The sequence below is a fragment of the Suncus etruscus genome, chromosome 11, assembly GCF_024139225.1.
Source record: "Suncus etruscus isolate mSunEtr1 chromosome 11, mSunEtr1.pri.cur, whole genome shotgun sequence".
Lineage (NCBI taxonomy): Eukaryota > Metazoa > Chordata > Mammalia > Eulipotyphla > Soricidae > Suncus > Suncus etruscus.
The window spans coordinates 27,169,070-27,196,298 of NC_064858.1; the positions used below are offsets into that span (position 1 = coordinate 27,169,070).

Below are 27,229 nucleotides of genomic sequence, written 5' to 3' on the forward strand. Positions count from 1 at the left end.
AAATCAATGACTTTGTATTATCTGGAACATACATTACTTGACATGTCCATTTTAGTCAAAATAATCTTCAATATCAATATTTGGATCTAGTAGATCTTCTCCATACGATGAAAGATTCATTTGGTTTAAAATTAAATTTTCAAATGTTTCTTCTAAATCAGTTTCACCAATTAAGACAGCTCCCATCATTCGCCCATTTTGCATGACGACTTTGATGTATTCTTGTCCTTTGGTACATCTCAGCATTAATTCATGATCAGAACCTAAGCCCTGTGCATTATATTTTCCCAGTAATACAACCTATACAGAGAGCAATAAAAAGATATCCTCATGCGTACCAAAAAAAAAGAAACAGAAAACAGTTATTCTGTGTTATGTTGGAAGCCAAAAGGAAAGTGACATATTTTACAGCTACATACAACATCATTAAGAAGGGTCCTAGAATATTCTAATGGTATCATAAACATAAAAACATCTAACAAATGTACAATTCAGTATAGCAGTCATGACCTAAAAATGTAATAAATAAGGAGCAAATGACTTAATCTTCCCATAAATGTAAATATTTATGTGAGCTTCTTGAAAATAGACTCCCTGAATAATATAGGGAAAGTTAGATAACACAAAGGAAAAGCTTACTCATTCCCCATCCAAATAGTAAATCTCAGAACTTAGCTATGAATCAACAGAGAACAAAAATACTAAGCATGGAAATTTGCAACAAATGGTGGGAAGCTGTTTTCCTAAAATGACAAAAAGATAGAAACTTTTCTCCATTTGAGAAAATTAGTTGAAATCAACGTTAAGAATTTAAGTTGGGGGTTGGATAGATAGCATGGAGGTAAGGTGTTTGCCTTGCATACTGAAGGACGGTGGTTCGAATCCCAGCATCCCATATGGTCCCCTGAGCCTGCCAGGAGTGATTTCTCAGCATAGAGCCAGGAGTGACCCCTGAGTGCTGCCGGGTGTGACCCAAAAAACCAAAAAACCAAAAAAAAAAAAAAAAAAAAAGAATATATGTCGGAGAGAGCACCTGAGAGTTAAAGTGCTTGCCTTGCACACTTGCACATGTTTGTCCTAGCATCACCAGTATTAACCTCTGAGCACTGTTGGGTAAGCACTATAGAGTATGACCCAAACCCCAAAGGAGACATTAGTTTACTTATCTTACCTTATAGTTAAAAAATTTTGTTACATGAGCAAAAAGTTCAAAGCTGAAATCCATCTCAATAACATGTCCTGAAATATCTGCACCCAGACACTTGGCAGCATACCATCCCATCTGTCTAGCTTGTGTCCAAAGCCTCATCTGAAATGTAAAAAAAAATGTATCTATTTAATTATGTCAAAGACACAACCTTTAAAATAATTTTACAAAGTTATAACCTAAACTTCGTAGACTATGAAAGCAGGGGTCTCAAACTCAATTTACCTGTGGGCTGCAGGAAGCAAAGTTGGGGTGATCCTTGAGTGCAAAGTCAGTAGTAAGCCTTGAACATTGGGGGGGGTGACCCAAACAACTAAAACAAAACAAAAAAGGATTCCTCTAGGGCAGGGCCACAAAATGTTGTACGCGGGTCGCGAGTTTGAGACCCTGATGTAAAGGCATACAATGCTTGTCTTACAGTTCTAGAGATTGGTGAAATCTCGTGGTTTCAAATTATTCCATTGGATCTCTGCCATTTCTAGAAACAATCACCAAACTGTTGTCTAAATGACTCTAAAATTAAAGACTGATACCATTATGTGGTTCTATAACATTTCTATTTGAAAGTTACTAAAATTTTTGGTAATAAAACAAGAGTAACATTTTCATTCACCAGCTTCACGGGGCTAGAGAGAGAGCACAGCAGTAAGGCATTTGCCTTGCAGGCGGCTGACCCAGAACAGACTCAGTTCGATTCCTGGCATCCCATATGTCTCCCTGAGCTTGCCAGGTGTGATTTCTGAGTGCAGAGCTAGGAGTAACCCTTGAGCATTGCTGGGTGTGGCCCCAAACCAATTAATAAGTGAAAAAAAAAGTACTTTTCTCTCCAGAAGATGTATTATCAGCATTAATGTAAATGTTATATCACTTAGAAAAAAGTCTGTCTCTCTTTAGCTTCTCATTCCTTCATGTGGGCTGGCGGATGTGAGATAGTATAGCAGGTGAGGCACTTGATCCTCCCTGAGCTTTGTCAGGAATGATCTTGTCTAAGCAAAGAGCCAGGAGTAAGTGCTATGATTATTCAACAGTTTTCTGTCGTAGTGCAACTAGGCAAGAAAAAAGAGGGAATTCACATTGGAAAAGGAGAAGATAACTAATGGCAGGTGATGTGCATATACTAAATTCTAAAACCTATAAAGCGATACAATATGGTGACTGTCTACAAAAAATCAGTATACAATAACCTGCTGCATGTCTCTATGCAATGAGAACTAGAAGAGAAATTAAGAAAATCTCATCTACAATTACACCAAAAATTTCAGAGGCAAAGACCCAGGTATATAATATATATTGTAAGATTTGTTAAGAGAATAGAAAACAAAATACTGGAGGTATTCCATACTTATGAACTGTAAGAACTTAACACTGCTACTATTATGGCCATCTTACCTAAAGCAATAAATACTTATGGTGGCATCCTTTAACAAAACTTCAATTGCATTTTTAAAAATTGGAAATAGAGGGCCCGGAGAGATAGCACAGTGGTGTTTGCCTTGCAAGCAGCCAATCCAGGACCAAAGGTGGTTGGTTCGAATCCCAGTGTCCCATATGGTCCCCCATGCCTGCCAGGAGCTATTTCTGAGCAGACAGCCAGGAGTAACCCCTGAGCACCGCCAAGTGTGGCCCAAAAACAAAACAAAACAAAAAAAAATGGAAATAAACAAAAATGTCTTTGGAAACACAGATGACACTGAATAACCAGGCTATATCCCTGGCTTTATACTATGAAGCCACCAAATGGCACAGTATTGGAAAAAAAAAAAAAGGAGCAAGCATTGGAAGAGTACAAAGAAGCCTGAAAATAAAACTACCCAAACCTAAGCAACATTTCATTAAAAAAAAAAAGTCAAGAGTATATCATGGAGAAAGGAAAATGTTTTGCAAATGAAGTTGGGAAAACCAGACTGCCACGTGCGAAAGAATGAACCTAACTTAAATTCAAAACTTAATTCAAAATGATCACATGCTTGGATGCATGTCCTAAAACCAAACTTAGATGATATGCTTCTTAGCATTTGCGTTAGAGATTTTTTTTTTTTAGCTTTTGGGTCACACTCAGTGGCATTTGGGTTACTACTGGCTCTGTGCTTAGAAATCACTCTGGCAGAGTCAGGGGACTAGGCAAGGATAGAACTAGATGGGTTGGCCATGTGCAACACAAATTTGCTACCCACTATGTAATCAATCACTCTGGTCCCAGCCTTAGAGATTTCTTTGGGAATTTGATTCCAACAGGAAGAGAAACAAGAGCAAAAAGCAAAATAAAGTGAAGCCCAAATGGGATTACATCAAATAAAGCTTCTGTATAGCAAAATCAACCACCACAAACAAAAAGACAACCACCCATCCCACTTGAAAAAAGATAATCTACTGATAGAATAAAGTCATGGGGCTGGAGAGACAGCATGGAGATAGGGAGTTTGCCTTGCATTCAGAAGGATAGTGGTTTCAATCCCGGCATCCCATATGCTCTCCGAGCCTGCCAGAACCGATTTCTGAGTGTAGAGCCAGGAGTAACCCCTGAGCACTGCCAGGTAACCCAAAAACCAAAAAAAAAAAAAAAAAAAGAATAAAGTCATAACCTACATATCTAGTAAGAAATTAATACAGATATCCAGACTTCATAAATTTAAACAAAAAATCCCAACCCAATAAAAATGAATTGCAAGGCTGAATAATCTTCAAGAAGATCTAAGATGGCCAAAAGGCACATGAAAATCATCTCTATTGAGAAATGTAAATCAAACCAACATGTATTGAAAAAGATGAGATACCAGTACTGAGAATAGAATATGGAGAAAGACAAGTCCTTACCTACTGCTGGAGACAAACAGCGGCAGCCGCTACAATAAACAGAACCAAGGTTTCTCAGAGTACAGAGGGGCCAGGGCCAGAGAGATAGCATGGAGGTAAGACGTTTGCCTTGCATGGATAAGGTCAGTGGTTCGAATCCCGGCATCCCATATGGTCCCCTAAGCCTGCCAGGAGCAATTTCTGAGCATAGAGCCAGGAGGAACCCCTGAGCGTTGCCGGGCATGACCCAACAAAACAAAACAAAACAAAAATACAGAGGGGCCGAAGTGATAGGTGCTTGTCTTGCATGTGACTGACCCAGATTCAATCCCCATTATCCATCCTATCCAGTCTCCTAAGCACTGCAAGGAGTAGTAAGTCCTGAGCACTGCTGGTTGTGGCCCCAAAACAAAACCAATACATAAAAAATAAAATAATTTAAGAATAGAATTTCCATGTGATTCAGGAACTTTACTTTCCTAAGAATGTAGAGACATGAATTCAGAGAGATGTGCAGCCCGATTGTCAGTCACTTTAGCACTACTGACCATGGGCCTAGACAGATTACTCAGTTCATCCAGGGATGACTGAAAACATCTGAATTTACACAACAGACTACTCACTACTCAAGATAGAAAAAGTACAAGCTGGCCATCTGCAACGTGGGTGAAATCTAAAGCAATGTGCTAAGCAGGTTAAGATGAAAGAAAAATACAGTATAATTTCACTTATACATGGAATATAAACACGGAAAAACAGAAACAAACTCTCAGACTGACAAAAGAATGATGTTGAGAGATGAGGGATCAAGAGATAGGATCTGTGAAACAGGGAGTGGGTGGGATGGAGCCGGAAACGGAAGGAACAAGGAATAGGCTTCACCTGGACAGTAGTGGATTCAGCTGGACTCCACTGGGGGATGGTGGGAGCAGCTTGGTTTAAGCACTTGGTATTCTGAAATTTTCCCAGTGCTGAGTACCAAGGGAACCCCAAACAAATGCTTCCAAGTTTCCAAACTCCAACTCCCACACTCCCACTATGCCACACTCCATGGATAATCTGAATAAAAAAATATCCCAAACTGGTTGGAACTAGTCTCTCACAAAGTGTCAGCTAGTGATTTCATCCAAGATATCTACTATGTCTCTCCAGCTCTTAAGACAATCATTGGCCACAAAGTAATTTCCATAAGTACAGCTGACCAGAATCTAAACTGACAAGTGGGTAAACTTATATTTGTGCTTTCTTGTCAGCAGAATAAATGCAGTACTGCAGTTGCACTTTTAATTTTTGTTTTAAATTTTAGTAATATTTCATATATCCTTGCTTACTTTAAAATACAGTATCTGGGGCCGGAGAGATAGCACAGCGATAGGGCGTTTGCCTTGCATGTGGCTGACCCGGGTTCGATTCTCGGCATCTCATATGCTCCCCGAGCCTGCCAGGAGTAATTTCTAATCACATAGCCAGAAGTAACCCCTGAGCGCTGCCGGGTGTGGCCTAAAATAAAAAAAATAAATATAGTATCTATGATAACATTATAAATATGTGCTAATTGGTAATGTTCAATATCAAATATTGGGAGTAAGTTACTGGGTAGTTAAATGTTAGATATGAGGGGTTAGGGGATGTGGCTTGGAGGAAGCCAGTCAAACAAATGCCACTCCTGACACTGCCTTTTTGCCCCAAGTATGCAAGAGCTACAGCTGAATAAGTTACAGATTTCTGATTGGGATGGTTGTGGATTGCAGCAGAGTCCCTAAATCCTGAGTTATTTAGGATCATCTGCATTTTTGCTTTAGAACCAGTCGACAGCCAACTTTGAGGGCTGGAGAAAAATCAGTGGAAAGTGTTTTTAAAGAAGGATGTTCGCACTGAGGCAACAGAACCTCTAGATTCACAAAGACTGACTTCACCATAAAGCCCACCTCAGGATCTGTACAGATACTGAGACCACTAAACACAGAGCTCTGAATGTATCACCCTGGACAAAGCAGAAGTCTTCCACACACAAACAAAACAAAACAAAACAAAACAAAACAAAACAAAACAAAACAAAACACTACCGGGAGAGTAATGATCCTGAGCAAAGACTAGAACTGATCCCATGACAGTATACTCCAAGGACGGAGAATCCCCATATCTCATAGGGCAAGTGAATTCCGTTTCGAATGACCCCAATATTTACTGTGCCAGGGCAGAGGGAAAAAACAAAAATGCAAAAAGCACAAAACCTGGGATATTTTTATATACATATATATATATATATATATATTACCTTCATTTATTATTGTTATTATTATTTTTATTTACCTACCTATTTTGGTCGATTTCTCGGTTTGGATGTGATTATTGAAATTGTTGTCCCCAATTATTCTTTTTTTGTTTTTTTTGTTTTTTTTTTTTGTTTTTTTTTTCTCTTCCTTTCTTTTCTTTCGTTATGTGCTACACCATGTTTCTTATTTCAAGACCACGGCGAGTTTTTTTGGTTTATATGTTTGTTTGTTTGTTTTTGTTTGTATTTTTTTTTATCAGTTTTTTGTGGTGCTTATCGATGTAACTGGAGTCCTCACTGAATATTTGACACTTCTTTTGGTACTGATGGGGTGTTTCACCTTCTTTTTCTCCCTCATTTCCCAAATCGATGAGGAGAACCTCTAGAAGGATTCTGCCCATTTTTGGGGTATTAGACTCTTACCCCAGTTTACTCATTTTCTCTTTTTCAGGCAAAACCACCCAACTTGAACTGCTAGCCCTGCCCCCACTTAGAGGGGGAAATAAGGGAGGCACCAAGACCAAACTGATGCAAGACTACTAAGTAGTAGGTCAAATACAGAGGGGATCACATATTCTAGCCACCCTGGGGGGGAGGGAAGAGGAAATGGGAGGTAGGACAAAAACGGAGGTGTAGGGAGGACAATTTAGGGATGGGAATCCCCCCTGATTTTATGTGAATATGTACCTAGAATATTATTGTCAACAATATGTAAGCCACTATGATCAAAATAAAAATTATATATATGAAAAAAAAAGGATGTTCACAGGAGCAATTTTTTCACTAATAATTTCCACAGGAACTGAATGTACTATCTCTATGGTTTGTGTTACTAGTGGGCTTTTTTAAATTTAAGATGGACTATACAATATGGAATCCATGGGAAGTTATTTAAAATTAATAGAAAGCAAGATTAGAATTAATTCCCTCCATAATATTAACCAAAGGCCATGTGTTCAATCGACTTGTGTAGCTGGTGGCTGCTGAAGTGAGCAGATCAAAAGTAAAGTACATTCTGACCACAGAGGCTCACTGCAGTGTTGATATGCATGGGAATCATAAGATCCCTAAATTCTTGTCAAGTCTATTTCAGTATAACTGAGTAACAGTAATCTAGCCACAGGAACAAATCACAGTGCTGTTTCATTGTGGCTTATTGGCTATATTTACTGCTGGCTCTGTGCTCAGGGATCACTCCTGGTGGTACTCTGGGGACACCATGGAATGATCCTAGGCTGCCTGCAAAGCAAGTGCCCTACCTGCTGCACTTTTTCTTCAGGTCTTGTTTTTGACATTAGTTTTAAATAGAAAATGAGAAAGCAGAAAAACTAGATGTGCTGGCAGCTCCTCCATCATGTCATATTCAGATGACACTAAGGGCCTGACACTGACCCAGCCATGGCTGCTTACCTGTTGCCAGAGGGCACTGGGCTGCCAGGCTGCAGTACAGATGTCCCCTGCAGCATAGATATCAGCCACAGAGGTGCGCATATGGTCGTCCACCTTCAGGCCGCCATCCTCGCCTAGAGCAAACTAAAGAGGATTCCTCATAAGAACACGGGCTGAGAAAAAGGAAACAAGGAAACTAAGCTCAGTTCTCAGGAAATTAAATTCCTGTGACTCAGACAAATCCAGACACAAAACTGACATTTTACATCAATAACTTCCAATAGCAATATGACTGCCATACTCATAAGAATAGAATTCCTTTATCTGTAAGATTCAAATGCTAAATATATATGTCTGTCTGTCTGTCTGTCTGTCTGTCTGTCTGTCTATCTATCTATCTATCTATCTATTCAAATGCTAAATATACAAGATGGTTTCTCTAAAAGGATCGTTTTTCTTCTTATCCTTTATGTACTAGAACAGAACAGCAACCTTGGCGTGGCGGATGAAATGAATCCTTTTTTTTTTAAATCACACCGCTCATCCTTGATCGGCTGCTTGCAAGACAAACACCTTACTGCTGTGCTATCTCTCTGGCCCAAGAATCCATTTCTATCACAGCAGTTATTTTAGCAAACCTTGTTCTCACTTCTGCAATGTCGTGCAGTCAGTGACTGAGTTTGCACTAAAATAATCATTTAAGAATTCACAGTGAGGCTGGAGCGGTGGCGTAGGCAGTAGGGTGTTTGCCTTGCACGTGTTAACGTAGGATGGTTCGATCCCCTGGTGTCTCACATGGTCCCCCAAGCCAGGAGTAATTTCTGAGCTCACAGCCAGGAGTAACCCCTAAGCGTTACAGGGAGTGGCACAACCCTCCCCCCAAATTCACAGTTATCTGTCTCAGTGTCTGATAAGCCTTTAGAAATATAAACTGGGTACTGTTCTCCACTAATGGGGAACTTTATGCAGCAAATGTTCAAATACTGAATGGAAAACAAAATAAGCCAACTTAAGTCACAGTTTTAGGCTAACACAAATAATTATTGATATTTAAGAGTAAAAGAATGTCTTATATAACTAATACTTTAAAGGGACAAACTTTCATCTTACGCTGTTGCCAGTGAGGAAAGGTTCTATATTTGGTGTAACTCCTGTAGCACTGACAATGAAATCACAGCCATAGATCTTTCCATTGGTCAGCTCCACATACACAGGCCATAACTCTAAAAAAAGAAAAGGAAAAAAAAAATTGATTTTCAACTATATCGCCACCTGCCTGTATCATTGTGATTAGAACTAGAACCAAAAAAACTTTGAAACACTCACTCTCTAATAATTTTTATAATCCAGGTCATGGATGCAATTAATTGTGACATTCCAAACAGTTACAAATTTAGAAATTCTTACAAAGTAAGATTATTAGCTGTCACTTTATAATTATTTCTTTAAAAGCGGCCAGAGCAAGAGCAGAGTGGTTAGGTTGTTTGTCTTTGGCACTCAACCTGGGTTCGATCTCTGGCATCCCAGATGATCTCCTGAGCCTGCCAGGAGTAATTTATGAGCATACAACCAAAAGTACCCCTGAGTGCTGCCAGATCAGAAACAGAAAACCAACGAAGCCTTTTCAGTCCCCTTAGAGTTTAAGACAATAAAGTTCTTATTTTTCAAAGTGATTCCCATATAAAGTATTTTTTAAAACTCCGATCAAAAATACAAAGAATTCATCACAGTAAACTATCTCATACAATAGTTGCTGAGAGTTTATCTGCAAATACTAGTTCTCTATATGACAGCTGCAATAGGAAGTAGATCTGTGATTCATTCCAAATTTACAGATGTTTAATCTGTTTGCTTTTCACCTCAGAGAGTTACAAGTGACTTGACTTTCTTTTTTGATCTGTGAGTTAGGGATTATTTGCTGAGCTGTAGCAGTCAACACACAACCATTACTAAAATGCCACAGCGCCAATAAGGAAAGTTGACCCATGTGGTGAAAATGAAAACTGTTTTCATCTTGACTTTGTATGTTTGTTTATTTTTTAGCAATGTTCAGGGCTTACTCCCGGCTCTGTGCTCAGGAATATGCCTGGTGGGGCTGAGGGAATCATACGGGATGGTGGAGATCAATTAAATCCAGGTTAGTAAGCACATTTGCATAAGGCAAGTGTTTGACCCTCTGCAGTGGTCCTCAAACTACGGCTCGTGGGCCACAAATCTTTATTTGTTCCCTTTTGTTTCTTCAATTCAAAATAAGATATATGCAGTGTGCATAGGAATGTGTTCATAATTTTTGTTTTTACTATAGTCTGGCCCTCCAATGGTCTGAGGGACAGTAAACTGGACACTGTTTAAAAAGTTTGAGGACCGCTGCTCTGTAGTATCACACGAAGCACTATATTTTTCATATGTGAATTTTACATATGCAGTTACATATATATACATATACATACATACATACATATATATATATTTCCATTTCATGACTTACCTTTATCAGTTGTAACTGATTCATTTTGGTAAGCTGTTGGAAAAGGCAAGGACTTTTTTTCAGCAATTCTAAATTCCTCCTGAAGGTAGATTTTTTGAACTTCGCATAAGGTTTCAATGTGAATCTTATGAGAGAACTGAAATAAATACAAAAATACTGATGAACAAAATACTTCTGGAAAGAATGATTTAGGTTATTGTAAGTGAAGGAAAAATGTCTATTGCACTTGCTGAAACCTATGAAAATTTTTTTTTTTTTTTTTTGGTTTTTGTGCCACACCCGACAGTGTTCAGGGGTTACTCCTGGCTGTCTGCTCAGAAATAGCTCCTGGCAGGCACAGGGGACCATATGGGACACCGGGATTCGAACCAACCACCTTTGGTCCTGGATCGCTTGCTTGCAAGGCAAACGCAGCTGTGCTATCTCTCCGGGCCCATGAAAAGTAATTTTTAAAACTTACATGAACGCCTTGCATACCCCAAATGAGCCTCTTTCTTTGCCCGTGCATTGAAGGAGAGAGCAGGAGAATAATGAGATCTAATAGTTGCTTTGGCAGAAAACAAGAATATTAAAATGAGTTTAAAACTCATTTAAATTAGATATTCTTTTTTGTTAGGAATAAAAACCTCATTCATGCTAAGGCAAGTTTTTTACTGCCAGAGCACATCTCTAGTGCTAAACTTTTGTTGGGCCCACTACAGTGGTTTATTTTGGGTTTATTCTGGATTCTGCTCAGCTTGAACACAGGCGGTGTTCAGAAGATAATATGATAGGGTTGGCCACATGCAGAGGAAGTGACTGACCCATACTATTCTCTCTGGCCCTATATATTCCTTAAAAATCACAACTGTTAGCGATTGTAAAAGCCTCCTGAAGACAGTGTACCTGGACTGGAGCTATGCCATAAAACCAGCTTCACATGCACCCAAACAAGGCTGAAAAGAAAGTAACAGGTACAGATTGCACGTAATCTCCATAAGATTTACCTAGCAAAGATGGTCAAATTAGAAAATGAGAACATAAATAAAAAATCATGTCCTCCATGTCTGTAATTAGAATATCTAATTCATATTTTATTTTGGATTCATCTGATCACTTCCCCCCCCCCCCCCGCTTTTCTTTTTGATTTTTGGCCACACCTAGCAGTACTTGGATTACTTCTGGAAACTTGGGGTGGGTTCAGGGGTACTGGGGTTTGAACCCAGACTGGTTGCATGCAAGGCAAGTGCTTTAGCCACTGCATTACCCACCATAAAACCTTTAAATTTTATAATGTACCTGTCATAACTTTTGATATTTTTTTTTTACATGGATAGCTCTGGGGTCTGGAAGGAAGGAGAGAAGGCTGTTGGGGGCAGCTGGAGCCCCTATCTTGCCCTAAGCTTGGCCAAAAAGCCCGCAGCATGAAGCCATGCTACTCCCCGTGCTGCCTGCTAAAGCTTCCGCTCATAACCTTTGATTTTAAATACACATTTGTATTCACTCCAGCTGATGTATGAAGCCCTATCCCTGGAAGTGAAGGGGAACAGACAGAACATGAGGAGCTGGAGTTAACGCTTTGTACATGGAAGGTGCCCCAAGTATCCAAAGAACAGCATTTGAGTAGGGCTTTGAGTAGGTCCCAATCACTGCTTGGTTGTAGGTCCTGTCTCCCCACAACCCCTAAAGGATGAATGAAAGTTTTGGATGCATTTTCTATTCACCTCTTTAGTGGGCAGCTGGGCCAAGTGTGCCTCTGAAGACCTTTCCAACAAAAATGTGATGATGCCAACTAGTTAAAGAATCAGAACTGCATTTTAACATTTCAGTCAATACAGAAAAACATACCTCTTTAGTTCCTTTAAGGTTCAAGCCTTCATGCCAATCAGGTCCCAAGGCACTCCCGGTATTACCAGCACTGGCTTTGCTTTGTGACTTTTTTTTGTTTCCTGAAAATATAAGTGCAAGAATCAATAAATTGCTAAGCAGACTCATCGCAGTCTGTTCTAGAATTTTAGATAAAGTATACAGACAGCATTATCAACTCCATTAGTGATCTATTTATTTCTTTAAAGCTTCGTGATGTAGCACTGATTCAATACTCTCTGGAGTGTTGAATATAAACATACTCAAGGTGTGTTTGGGAAGTCACATTATAAACTGGTTATGTATGAGTTAATATGATCCATATTAATTGATTAATATGAATTAAGAAAGTTGGCTAAAATCTGAAAATATTGTGAGTTTTTAATAGTCCCAAAACAGTCATATCAAATTCTATAAGACAAAAGCTTAAAAGAAAAAAACAATGAATTCTTTTGTTTGTTTGTTTTTGTTTTATTGGGCCACACTAGGTGACACTCAGGGGTTACTCCTGGCTATGAGCTCAGAAATCGCTCCTGGCTTGGGGGACCATATGGGACACCGAGGATTGAACCCTGGTCTGTCCTTGGCTAGTGCTGGCAATGCAGATATCTTACCGCTTTGTGCCACCATCAGGCCCCAAATCATGTAAATTATTTAATTTACTTTACTTTTCCAGTTTTGTTATTTTTCCCAATACATGGATCACAGAAGAACCAAAAAGTGACTTAAGGATACAGAAGTAAATATCACCTATATTCCCATCATCCAGATATTCCTCACCTTTTAAGTTTTTAATTTATTTTTGTTTTTTTTGGGGGGTCCACACCAGGAGATACTTAGGGGTTGCTCCTATGCTTTGTACTAAGGGAACACTCCTAGCAGTGCTTGGGGGACCTAGGCAGGGATAGGACTCAGGTGGGCTACAAGCAAAGCAAGTACCCTACTCACAATACTATCCCTTCATCCTGACTTTATTGGTAGACTAAGGGATTGGAACCCATTTACCTTCTGCGGTGTACCTGGTTCTTCTATGGGCAATAGCAGTCTCTGGCTTCTCAGCAGTGAGCCTAGAAGTTAAGAATTCTGCTGCTCCTGCATCGAAGAAAGTATTCCCAATAGCTTTATCTTTAATGGCCCAAATCACTTCACAGCTCTCAATTTCATATCTAAAAAAAATATTACAATTACAGTAATTAAAAAAGCCTGAGTAGAAATCTTTATTGGCAAATAATTATCTCCTATGGCCCTCTGTAGGCCACAGTAGGTTATTCCTATTATTTTGGGGGAAGATTTGTCTTTTTCTTACAGAACTGGAAATAATATATTAAAATGATAATATTCATTCAAATGCCTGTGTTTACAGTCCCCAAACTTCAAAAAAAAAAATAAATCTGAGGACAACTGGGAATACCACACATCATAGAATAAGATTCACCAAGATTTGGGGGGTGTCACAGGTCAGAAAGGTGCCATCAGTGAAGCAGGAGATGCAAAAGCAGGAAAACAAGGTTGGGGGGATATTCCCTCTCTGGCTGCAGACACACAGTGTTTCAATACAGCTCACACTTGTAAAACAGATAAGGGTTCAATCTGGCTTGACACCAGTGTCTGACCCCTGAGGACAGAAAGCAATCCCAAGTGAACTAAGGACTTAGCGAATGTCATAAAAGTTAAGACAGAAAGTGGAATTTCATCCCTTGAAATTAAAGAAAAAGAATGACATTTGTCTTTGCCCGGGAGTAGTCCAAACTGGCTCTGGTCTGCCAGTAGACACAAATCAAAGAATAGTTTCCAAACAATGAAAAGCACACACTTACGCTAGTTCAAGTGCAATGCCACCGTTGCCTACAATGAGTATTCTTTTAGCTTGGCTTAGCTGTTTCTGAAATTCCTAGAGGCAGAAGAAAATTAGATCGCCAGTTTGTAAGGTGTGAGAGACATTTGAAGAGGCTTTGTGGGATATGTTCTCAAAAGGAACAACAAAAGAAATCTGACTTTCTCACTCAGCAGGGATGCCCATCCACAGTAATGCTATATACATACCCCACCTCAACCCCATGAATCATGCTTCATTCCAGTGTCCTAAGGGTAAGCCACCCCCTTCCCTGACCTAGATCATCTGCCGCAGCAGTAGAATAAGAGGCATGAGCAGCTTGCAGGCAACTTATTATTTTTTTAATTAGGAAGAAAATAATGATAAATAACGGATAGCATAAACAGTATGGGAAAAGATATGGACAATACTAGCGAAATAATGCTGTTAACCAAGAAAAGTAACTGCCGTTCCCTAGCAATGGATCCCATTCTTTTCTTCCTTCTAGGCCCTCAGTGGCCACTTTTTAGAGTCACCGACACTGAAAACTCACAGAATGAGCAGCGCTTTTAGAGCAGACCCCAGAGCTCCTGGCTCCGCAGTGCCACAGATGACCCCCTTTACATCTCTAGTTCTTTGATAACTGGCTATGAAAGTAACCAGACACTTTCTCCTCTGGTTTCTGAAGGGATTAAGTAACCCGAGGCAGATAAACTCACAATAAAAGCTTCTACCGGGGATCCTCAAACTTTTTAAACAGGGGGCCAGTTCACTATCCTTCAGACTGTTGGAGGGCCAGATTATAGTAAAAACAAAATGGGAATAAATACAATATGTGGCCCATGGGCCATAGTTTGAAGACCCCTGTAATCTTTCCCACCCCTTTCCCCAATTCAGTCACCTTACCTCACCAAAGGTCATCATAAGCTATGAGAAGCTTATGGTCTTTTTTTTTTTTCTTTTGGTTCTTAGGTCACACAAGACTATACTCAGAGGTTACTCCTGGCTCTGCGCTCAGAAGTCACTCCTGACAGGCACGGGGTACCATATGGGATGCCAGGATTCGAACCACCGTTTGTCCTGAATCGACTGCATGCAAGGCAAATTCCCTATGGCTGTGCTATCTCTCTGGCCCAGCTTGTGGTCTTTTTAAGAGCACTTTCTAGAAAACCTAGTAGCCCTAGGGCTTAGAGACATCATCTAATTAAATAAATGCCCTACTATGTCAAGTTATCATTTCTATTCAACAGATCCCCAAACTTCCTATGACTGACTGCAGGCACTAAGCTTGACTTAAAATACCCTAAGAGGGCTGGAGTGGTGGCACAAGCGGTATGGCATCTGCCTTGCATGAACTAACCTAGGAAAGGCCAAGGTTCAATCCCCCAGCGTCCCATATGGCTCCCCAAGCCAGAAGCAATTTCTGAGTGCATAGCCAGGAGTAATCCCTGAGCATCATCGGGTATGGCCCAAAAAAACAAAACAAAACAAAAACTCCCTAAGAAATTAGTTTGAGTTTTCCTTTTATGGAATCAGACAAATCTCTTTCAAAATCTGTGAAGAACACTGTAGGGAAAAGAATGGCAAGAGTTTAAACTATGCTGCTGGTCACTAATAATGACTCTAGAATGGAAAAGCACTTGTTTTTGTTGGGAAAAGGGAGTAATGACTGTCAGAGAATCATTAAGAGAAGTCAGGGATTTACTCATGAAGTGGGCCTGGCTGGATCCCTGTCATGAACTCAACACAGGGTAAGTCAAATTTGCCCAATTTTCGCTAGACTCTAAAAGAAAACAAGATCTATTTTCAAGAATAAACATTTTTTGTATATATGTAAAATGATCACTTCATGGGACAAGTAGCCAGAAGTGAGACCAAGAGTCATGATAGGAAAGCAGGGAGAGTGTCTTGGTTACAAGGCCAAGATACCAGAAGTAAATGATCAGAAGTGGAACAGGCTCCACAGAGTTTCACCTCACCGTCAGCGCTTACCACTGATACTAAAAAGCAATCAAGTGACTCTTTTCTGGAATTGTCATGATTTTGTATCACATTTATCTATCCTTTGAATATTCAATTTTTTTGCTGAGGTATAAGTTCAAGAAATTTTGGTGTGCTCTACCTTTTAAGGAAAAGATAGCTTTCTGAGGGCTGGGTTAGACCCAGTGGTCCTCAGGGGCTATCCAGGCTCTGTGCTCAGCGACCCCTGGCTGTAACAGAAAGGAACTCCTAGGAAAACGAAAATTAACTGTAGATTGCAAATTACATATTTCCAATCAAAGTAGAAAAATGAATGTCCTGCACAATTTGAACTGTAACAACAGCAATGGTCTGATCCATTAGAATGGTAAAAACTTCCATCACAAAGTATCTGCCAGCAGACTTAACAGGGCACTGGCAGGCAGATAGGCAAGCTGTGAGCCCAAACCAGAAGTCTCTAACCCAGGTCTTTATTGGGAAGAATTGAACCACCCCCATTGGTAGAGAACAGATAAAAGTAGGGGGCCAATCCAGAAGTTCTTCCCATCTAGCTGGGACAAACACATGCAAAGAATAGGTTGAAAACCATTTATTCCAACAAGAATAAGACACACTTATTTCCTGATCCATAAATCAATAGTTGCTATTACAGTGTTTTATAACTTTAGAGTGGTTTTACTTGATGATTTTTTCCTTCATGCTAGAGTTGGCATTGCTTCCATAACTGCATTTCCTAATTCCCCCGGGATTGGGGTATGAGGCTTCCTCTATAATTCCTTTACTTTAGGAATTAAATGATGAATGAACAATTTGATTGAAACATAGAAATGTGTCAGACTTTCCTGTCCTCAATTTCCCCTTGCATTGTTTCAATGCTACCTGGGCACTGTCGGTGTCTCGGATTCCCAACACATATGGATTTCCCTTGCAGATCAACTTTGGTTTAGCTCCAGCACACAGGCAGAGTTTCTTATAAAAGTGCTCACCGCCATCTTCTGTTAAAAGGCACTGCAGAAACAGGCAACAATGAAGGCAGAGGGAGGGCATGTAATACTTGGTACAGTTGCTCATTTAAAATAAGACAAAAGCAGGGGCCTGAGTGATAGCACAGCAGTAGGGCGTTTGCCTTGCATGCGGCCAATCCAGGATGGACCTGGGTTCAATCTCCAGTGTCCCCTATTGTCCCCAGAGACAGAGCAATTTCTGAGTGTATAGCCAGGAGTAACCCCTGAGAGTCACAAACCCTCCTCATCCCCCCAAAAAAAAGACAAAAGCAAAAATACATTCAAGTTGTCCTTTGGTGATACTTAAAACTCTTAGAGCAAGTATTATACTCATCCACAATACATTCTCCAGGCAAGTGATTCCTAATCCTTGTAAGGCTATTTGGCAGTCTGTTGAAACTCTATCTTTTTATCACAGAAAAATAAGAGGGATAGTCATGTATTAATATTAAATAATATTGATACAGATAGTCTCTGTATTAAACAGAGAATCTCATGGTGTCTGAAACAATATACTTCTCACAGGTTAAAAACTAAATTACTTTCCATAGTTTCAATGAGTGTTCTGCTGTGTGGAACTTGATAAATTTTCTAATCTAACTGGAAGGTATTGTAAAACCTGCTGCTAATCATATCATTCCAGATTGTCTGTTATTATTAATTCACATTCCCATCAATAGTGCACCATGGTTCCCTATTCCTAACATTATAATATATATATTTTTTTACTCTTTGATCACAGCCATTCTAATGGTCTGAGATGAACTCTTAAGAGTGATTTGGTTTGCATCTTTGATGATCAGTGATGCTGCCCATTTTCCCATTAACTCACTGCCAACATCTATTGCTTTTATTTCTTAATGCTGAATGAGAATAAATTAATAGGTGTTTAGGCAGCAGAAATACATAAATTGATGCTATGAGAAATGCCAGGTTTTCCTGGAATAGGTTGTGCTAGGTTTATAATATAACATAGCACTTTATACCCATAGAGACTTGTTGCATACTTTAACCCATCAACTGCGTACTGAATCAATTAGACTGAATCCATTAGTCCAGTATACAATAATCTCTACTAACTTCCTAGATTAGTGGACTTGGGTGGTGGTGGGACAAGTGAGGTCAAACACAGGCAAAAATCACTTCACCAAGAATGACCAAGAAAATGCTATGAAGGGGAAAAGCTCTTACATGTTCTTCACTCTTCAGCTGCTTCACTCCAGATTCTATCACCTGAATGTTGGGAAAGCGGTTTTCTAACATGGTACTTGGTTGTTCTTCAACATCAAATTCTTCCAATACTTTAGACACCTGTATCAGATCAAAGAGGAAAGTGTAGCTTAAAACAAACAAACAAACACAAACAACAACACAACTTTTTCAGGACTCTCATAGTCCCCCATAGCCCCCACAGCGTCAAAAATTCTAGTTGGGTTTTTTGTTTGTTTTTTTTGGGGCCACACCCGGTGATGCTCAGGGGTGATTTCCGGATATGTGCTCAGAAATTGCTCGTGGCTTGGGGGCCCATATGCGATGCCAGGGATCAAACCCAGGTCCATCCTGGGTCAGTCGTGTGCAAGGCAAATGCCCTACTGCTGTGCTATTGCTCCGGCCCCATCTATTTGTTTTTATACATCAGAGAAAGCCCTTGAATAAAGTTATGGGCACTGTGTGCTTTTTTTCTACATTAACAAGCACTTCCAGTGGGCACTGTATGAAATGCTGCTATTCCAGACCTCCTTTCATCACAGGTCTTGCTTCAAGTCTGCCTCAATGTGAGCATACAGGCCACTTCACGGTTAGTCTCGAAATCCAGTCAATGTGCTTAGGTATTGTGGAAAGTGGTCAGACATTGTGTGTCAGGATATGAATGCAAATACCAGTTCCAGAAACTGGGGAGAGTTGAACCTGAATTCAATCCCAAGCACTACACAGGCCCCTAGTTCAGTTTGGACTAAGCAATGAGCCATTTGGTCCTACCACCCCTTTTCCTTGATTGTCAAAGATACAGCCTTTCCCCAATCAATTCTCAGGTGCAGGTCAAAGTCCCTGCTTTCTTCAGTCCTTCCTAGAGAAATCATACCTGAGTTGGTGACTGACCTGGCTATTCTGCAGGCCCAGCATAGCCCTGACAGATTCCACACTGTCTAGTTCCCTTTAAACTATTTTTTGTTTTTTTTTTTTTTTTTTTGAGCCACATCTGATGATTCAGGGTTTACTCTTGGCTATGTATTCAGAAATCACTCCAGCTTGGGGGACACTGGGGGATCTAACATCGGCCAGTCCTAGGTTAGCACGTGTAAGGCAAATGTCCAACTGCTTGCGTCACCGACCCGGCACCCCTTTTCACTGTTAATAATGGTCAAGAAAGGACCTCAAAGAGTTTTTGTTTGACTTCAATCTAGCTGCATTAGAAATATAAATTAAAGGATTTTATTCATTTAAAAGTAATAATAATCTGATAGAATTTAAAAGGTAGTGCACTTCTAATGAAAAAATTAAAAACTAGGGGAATCTTTTCAGATAAAGGTATAATTATTTCTTTGATTGATTTCTAAAGTTTGATCTGTGTGTTCTCCTAGACTAGTTGCCATGCTGGATCAAAATCCAATTAATGACCTTTTCATTATACTGTCACAGGGAAATCCACTTATATTTCCTGTATTCTGTACAAATCTGTCAAAATCATATAGCCCTCATCTGGACAATTTCACTTGTTAAACTATGAATTGTTTCTTGTTAGTAAGACTGATAAAAGCTGAACTTCAGTTTTCTAGATAGTCTCACTATCTAGGGTCTTCATACCACATTAAGTCTTTTAGGACTATATTTCTAAGGCCCAAGATACATCGTTCTCCCAAGATACATACCTTAATTACCTTTGACAAACTTTCTTCTTAGATTAAGAGAAAAGATTTGTGCTTTGGTTTACCAATCCCCAAACTGTTTTGGTTATATTAGATACTAATCTATTTTAAAGGTTATACTGTATTAACATATGGAACTAAATAACCTTTAGACTTAGGAGCTTACAACCTAAGTTCTATTCTATAATCAGGTTATTAGAAGAGAAACTTATACCAGATAAGAAACTGTAGCAGCAGTATTCATTGAAGCATGGGCAGAAAAGAAAGGTTCTCTGCCTATTTAAAGTTTTGCATTGATGTGATAGTCCAGAAGGCAGGGTTCTTGCCATGCATGCTGCTGACTGAGATTCAATCCCTGGCATCCCATATAGTCCCTGAGCATAGAGGTAGGAGTAAGTCCTGAGCACCACCAATTAGTAGCCCCAAAATAAAAACAAACAACTAACAAACAAAAAGTTTAGCTCAATCCTTTGACAGGTAAGGGAAAAGATCAGCAATCTTTGGAAATGAGCCTTATGAGATACTAGATAGGATCCAAATAATCTTAGATTTTCTTTCAAGTATATAATATACTCAAGTAAGACTCAAGGAATCACAAGCTGCTGGTTCCATACCTGAAACAGGAATTATCTGTAAATGCAAACTGGGCACCAAGTCACTTTTCTTTCATATGTAAATAATTACAACCTGTAATTACAATAAAGGTATGCACGTACATTTTTACCCACATTTATATTTGCAGACTTCTCAAAAGTATCTTTTAAAACTTTTTTGAGAATATTTCCAAGTAGGAAGAAAAGATGGACATCAAGAAGAAAAAGACTAGAAACTATCGTTCTGAGTGCTTTGAGTTTTCAATCTCAGTAATTCTAATTTTGGGCATCAATTTAAAAATGGCTGTTAAGAGAATATTGGTCATTTTAAGTGTTCTAACTACCAAAATGACATTCCCTATTGTCTTTCAAAATTATTTTAAAATTAGTACTGGGGCTGGAGTGATAGCACAGTGGTAGGGCATTTGCTTTGCATGCAGAGACAATCTGGGATAGACCTGGGTTTGATCCCCAGCATCCCATATGGTTCCCCCAAGCCTGCCAGGAGTGATTTTGAGAGCAGAGCCAGGAGTGAGCAGTGCCAGGTATAGTCCAAAAACAAAAACAAACAAAAAAAAATTAGTACTAAAACAAGTACACAAAGGATCTTACCTGCTTGAAGTTTGTGACTGCTTTAATAACAGGAGATGCTGTTATCAGGAGGATATCTTCTGATGGAAACTGAACAGCCAACTTTTTAAAGCAGGAAATAAAAAAACAGAAAAAATAAGTTTAGATAGCCAGAGGAGCACAGCTCCGCTTCCCTTCCCGACCTTGCACATCATTTAGCCAATGAATACAACCACAACATGTAGAAAAACCCACTAATACAAGTGTGGCAATGGGGAAAAAATGCAGGCCAGCACCAGACATAGAGAATGAAGATGGCATTTCTGATGACTTGAATATGACCAACCAACTAGTCAGTCTCTCAGATAAGGAATTTAGAGTCGCAATATCGAAGATGTTCAAAGAACTCGAAGAAAGTATAGAAGAGAACACTAATAAGAATCAAGTGACTATGAAGATAGAAATCAGAAAACTCCAAACTGAAATTTCAGGTCAAATAACAGGTCTGAAAAACTCAGTAGATGAATTGAAGAAAAACATGGATGAGCTTTCCCACAGGTTAACATCAGCTGAGGATAGAATTAGTAAACTGGAAGATGAGATGAATAACAACTCCATATAGCAGAAGAGATTGGAAAAAAGCCTTAAAGCAAATGATCAAACAATGGAAAAATTACTCAAAAAATGGGAACAGATGAAAATAGAAGTCTATGATAAGCTCAACAGAAACAACTTAAGAATCATTGGAGTCCCAGAGACCCAGAAAGAAAATCTCCAGAAAGAATCAATGGTCAAGAACATCATTAAAGAGAAACTACCAGAGCTAAAGAATACATGCAATCAAATCCTGCATGCCCGAAGAGTACCAACGAAGAGAGACCCCAGAAAAAAACACCCCAAGACAATTCCTAGTCACAATGACAAATCGCACAGATAGAAGCAGAATTCTGAAAGCAGCAAGATCGAAAAGAGAAATTACATTCAAGGGAACATCCTTGAGATTTACTGCAGACCTGTCACCGGAAACACTCAAGGGCAGAGGCAGTGGTGGGACATAGTGACAAAACTCAATGAAATAAATGCTTCACCTAGAATACTGCACCCAGCAAAACTCACTTTCAGGTTTGAAGGAAGAATACATGGTTTCACAGACAAACAACAGCTCAGAAAATTTACAGACTCAAAACCAGCCTTAGGAGAAAAACTGAAAGACCTAATTTAAGACAAGACTGACCAACAGACACACCAAACTTTGATATAAAGATGGCACTAAATCCCAGGACAATTCTGTCTCTCAATGTCAATGGACTAAATGCACCAGTTAAAAGACACAGAGTGGCTAAATGGATAAAAAAAAACACAATCCAACCTTCTGCTGCCTACAAGAAATGCACCTGAATAGTCAGAACAAACAGACTCAAAATAAAAGGCTGGAGGAAAATCATCCAAGCAAACATAAAAACATAAACACATAAAAAAGCTGGAGTGGCTATACTAATATCAGATGATGCAAACTTTATACTCAGGAAAGTTGTAAGGGACAAAAGATGGACATTTTGTATTTATCAAGGGATATGTACAGCAGGAAGAAATCACTCTCCTAAACATATATGCACTGAATGAGGGGCAAGCAAAATATTTAATACAATTGTTGACAAATCTGAAAAATAATATCAATAACAACACAATAATTGTGGGAGACCTCAATACGGAATTGTCAACACTTGATAGGTCAACCAGACTGAAACTCAACAAGAATATACTAGACCTGAAAAGAGAAATGGAAGAAAGAGGCCTAGTAGATATATATAGGACACTCCACCCCCAGAAACCTGGATACACATTCTTCTCTAACGTACATGGGACATTCTCCAGGATAGACTATGCTAGTACATAAAACATACCTCCATAATATCAAGAGGATAGAAATTTTGCAGGCTACCTTTGCTGACCACAAGGCCCTGAAATTATATGTGAACTACAAAGGGACACAGAAGAAAATCTTTAATACCTAGAAGTTAAACAGCCTAATACTGAATGACCAGTGGGTCCGAGATGAAATCAAAGAGGAAATCAAAACCTTCCTAGAAACAAATGACAATGGAGACACAAACTATCAGAACATATGGGACACAGCACAAGCAGTACTGAGAGGAAAATTTATGGCTTTGCAAGCACACATCAGGAAAGAAGAAGGGGTGTACCTGAACAGCTTAATGACGCAGCTCACAGAATTAGAAAGTGCTCAACAAAAGGACCCAAAAATAGGGAGACAGAAGGAAATTACAAAGCTGTGAGAATAAATCAATTGAGCAGAAACCTGAAACACAACCCAAAAGATCAACGAAAACAGAAGTTGGTTCTTTGAAAAAATAAACAAGATTGATAGACCACTGGCAAAACTAACAAAAAGAGAGAGAGAAACTTGATAACTCATATTAGGAATGAAAAAGGAGAGATCACTTCTAATATGGCAGAAATTCAAAGGGTAATCAGAAACTATTTTGAGAAACTCTATGCCACTAAAACTGAGAACCTGGAAGAAATGGATAAATTCTTGGACTCTTATAATCTTTCATGGTTGAATGAAGAGGATGTAGCATATCTAAACATCCCCATCACTATTGAGGAAATTAAGACAGTAATCAAACGTCTGCCCTAAAACAAAAGCCCAGGCCCAGATGGATTCACTAACGAATTCTTTCAAACCTTTCAAGAGGAAATACTACCAATCCTGGCAGGACTCATGAAATTGAAAAAACAGGAACACTTCCAAATAGCTTTTGTGAAGCCAACATCATCTTGATACCTAAACCAGACAGAGATACTACAAAAAAAGAAAATTACAGACCAATATCACTGATGAATGCAGATGCAAAGATCCTCAACAAAATCCTGGCAAATAGGATTCAATGCCTCATTAAGAAGATCATTCACTACGATCAAGTAGGTTTCACCCCAGGAATGCAAGGCTGGTTTAACATCTGTAAATCTATCAACATAATACACAACATCAACAACAAGAAAAAAAATCACATGATCATATCAATAGACACAGAGAAAGCATTTGATACAGTTCACCACCCATTCTTGATCAAAACTCTCAGCAAGATGGGAATGGAAGGAACCTTTCTCAATATAGTTAAGGCCATCTACCACAAGCCAGAGGCAAATATTGTCCTCAATGGAGAAACACTAAAAGCCTTCCCTCTAAATTCTGGCACAAGACAAGGCTGTCTTCTTTCACCACTCCTATTCAACATAGCACTGAAAGTCCTTGCTATAGCAATTAGGCAAGAAAAAGATATCAAGGGAATCCAGATAGGAAAGGAAAAAGTCAAGCTCTCATTGTTTGCAGATGACATGATTCTCTACTTAGAAAACCCTAAAGACTCTACCAAAAAGCTTCTAGAAATAATAAACTCATATAGCAATGTGGCAGGTTACAAAATTAACACACAAAAATCAATGGCCTTTCTATACACCAATAGTAATAGGGAAGAAATGGACATTAAGAAAACAACCCCATTCACAGTAGTGCAACACAAACTCAATATCTTGGAATCAACTTGACTAAAAATGTGAAGGACCTATACAAAGAAAACTATAAAACTCTGCCCCAAGAAATAAGAGAGGACACGCGGAAATGGAAACACATACCCTGCTCATGGATTGGCAGGATTAACATCATCAAAATGGCAATACTCCCCAAAGCATTGTACAGATATAATGTGATCCCTCTAAAGATACCTATGACATTCTTCAAAGAAGTGGATCAGGCACTTTTGAAATTCATTTGGAACAATAAACACCCTAGAATAGCTAAAGCAATCATTGGGAAAAAGAATATGGGAGGAATTACTTTCCCCAACTTTAAACTTTACTCAAAGCGATAGTTATCAAAACAGCATGGTATTGGAATAAAGACAGGACCTCAGATCAGTGGAATAGGCTTGAATACTCAGAGAATGTTCCGCAGACATACAATCACCTAATTTTTGATAAAGGAGCAAGAAATCCTAAATGGAGCAAAGAAAGCCTCTTCAACAAGTAGTGTTGGCACAACTGGCTAGCCACTTGCAAAAAATTGAACTTAACATTATGTACAAAGGTAAAATCCAAATGGATTAAAGACCTCAATATCAGACCCGAAACCATAAAATGTATAGAACAACACGTAGGCAAAATACTCCAGGACATTGAGACTACAGGCATCTTCAAGGAGGAAACTCTACTTTCCAAGCAAGTGAAAGCAGAGATTAACAGATAGGAATATATTAAGCTGAGAAGCTTCTGCACCTCAAAGGAAATAGCGCCCAGGATACAAGAGCACCCCACTGAGTGGGAGACACTATTCACCCAATACCCATCAGATAAGGGGCTAATCTCCAAAATATACAAGGCACTGACAAAACTTTAAAAGAAAAAAACATCTAATCCCATTAAAAAATGGGGAGAAGAAATGGACAGACACTTTGACAAAGAAATACAAATGGCCAAAAGACACATGAAAAAAATGGTCCACATCACTAATCATCAGGGAGATGCAAATCAAAACAACTATGAGGTACCACCTCACACCCCAGAGATTGGCACACATCACAAAGAATGAGAACAAGCAGTGTTGGTGGGAATGTGGAGAGAAAGGAACTCTTATCCACTGCTGGTGGGAATGCCATCTAGTTCATCCTTTATGGAAAGCAATATGGAGATTCCTCCAAAAACTGGAAATCGAGCTCCCATATGATCCAGCTATACCACTCGGAGCAATATACCCTAGGAACACAAAAATAGAATACAAAAATCCCTTCCTTACACCTATATTCATTGCAGCACTAGTTACCATAGCAAGACTCTGGACACAGCCAAGATACCTTTCAACAGATGAATGGCTAAAGAAATTGTGGTACATATATACAATGGAATATTATGCAGCTGTCAGGAGAGATGAAGTCATGAAACTTTCCTATACATGGATGTACATGGAATCTATTATGCTGAGTGAAATAAGTCAGAGAGAGAGAGAGAAAGATGCAGAATGGTCTCACTCATTTAGGGGTTTTAAGAAAAATGAAAGACATTCTTGCAATAATAATTTTCAGACACAAAAGAGAGGAGGGCTGGAAGTTACAGCCCACCTCATGAAGCTCAGCACAAACAGGGATGAGTTTAGTTAGAGAAATAACTACATTGTGAACTATCCTAACAATGAGAATGTATAAGGGAAATAGAAAGCCTGTCTAGAGTACAGGTGGGGGTAGGGTGGGGAGGAAGGAGATTTGGGACATTGGAGATGGGAATGTTGCACTGGTGATGGGTCGTCTTCTTTACATGGCTGAAACCTAAACACAACATGTTGTTTTAATCAAGTTGTTTAAATAAAATATATATTAAGAAAATACAAGAATACGTGAGCTTGACAATGAGTAATAAAACTCCCAACTTCTATGGAAAAAAAAAAAAAAAAGAAATTACTCCCTATTCTATCTTCCACCAAAGGTAGGCTACCTAAAGAAGCAAACACCCAGGAAAGGATTTTTTTCCATTCCTCTTCCTCCTCCACTTGAAGGTATCATTAAGTGATAACCAGGCTTCTCACCTGACCTTTGAGCACAGAGCCCAGGTAATAAACATGGACTTGAAAGAATGTGAAACACTCACCTAAATATTAAACAAACAAACAAATAAGCCCTCCAGGTAGGGAAGCTAAAACTTGCTAGGTTGGTAGCCAGGGAACAATAAATGGTAAAAAAATAAATAAATAAATTCAGAACTGAAGTTTTACTTAAGAGATCTGAACTCAAATGGGGGTGGTGGTGGTGGTGGAGAGGGGTCCTAGGAACACCGGTGGGAGGCAAGCAGCCACTTTAGGGACATCAGTGGCTTCTGCTTCTTATGTTTTGGGGCCTTCACTCTGGAAACCTGGGGCCCTGGGGATGGATCTGATCATTCTCTGCAAATGGGTCCAGCATTCACAACTCCTAGGCGAGCCATGGGTTGCCATAAGGCCAGAATCCAGGTTCCAACAGGGATCTCCAAGTCTGGGTTAATTTAAAATGGACTTCAAGGCCCTGCCTGCAAGCCCATTTGAGCCTATTGGCGCACCCCAACGCAGGGACTTGTCAACCCAACTTGGCCTCGACTGGTCCAGGCCCCGCCTGGTGCGCAAGGCCGAGTGCGACTCTGGACACTAGGGGGCGCCACCCTCCACGGCAGTTGCTAAGAGCCCAAGGGATGCGGGGGGGGGTGGGCTACCTGCTCGGCACACGTGACCCCGGCAATGCCTCCGCCCACGACGACCAGCTTTCCCGCCGTCCCGGAGCGACGTGTCGCCTCCATGTCCCGGGAGTCGACTCCCGAGCACTTGTCGGGGAGCGCAATCAAGCGAGCAAACGAGTCCGGGAA

The 27,229-nt window shown here is 39.6% G+C and overlaps 1 protein-coding gene and 1 non-coding gene across 2 annotated transcripts; both read right to left on the reverse strand.

The window, feature by feature from the left end:
- On the reverse strand, positions 1–27,229 carry PYROXD1 (pyridine nucleotide-disulphide oxidoreductase domain 1). The gene is made up of 12 exons (XM_049783817.1): positions 27,080–27,229; positions 20,867–20,947; positions 17,986–18,105; positions 16,670–16,798; positions 13,815–13,888; positions 13,003–13,163; positions 11,980–12,080; positions 10,153–10,288; positions 8,775–8,887; positions 7,686–7,808; positions 1,172–1,309; positions 1–300 (listed from the first exon to the last, which is right to left on the reverse strand). The coding sequence occupies exons 1-12, from the start codon at positions 27,161–27,163 to the stop codon at positions 52–54; spliced, it is 1,509 nt and encodes a 502-aa protein (XP_049639774.1). The 5' UTR covers positions 27,164–27,229; the 3' UTR covers positions 1–51.
- Positions 8,221–8,350, reverse strand: LOC126023071 (small nucleolar RNA SNORA66). The gene has a single exon (XR_007500288.1). It is a non-coding gene; the product is annotated as a small nucleolar RNA SNORA66 (small nucleolar RNA).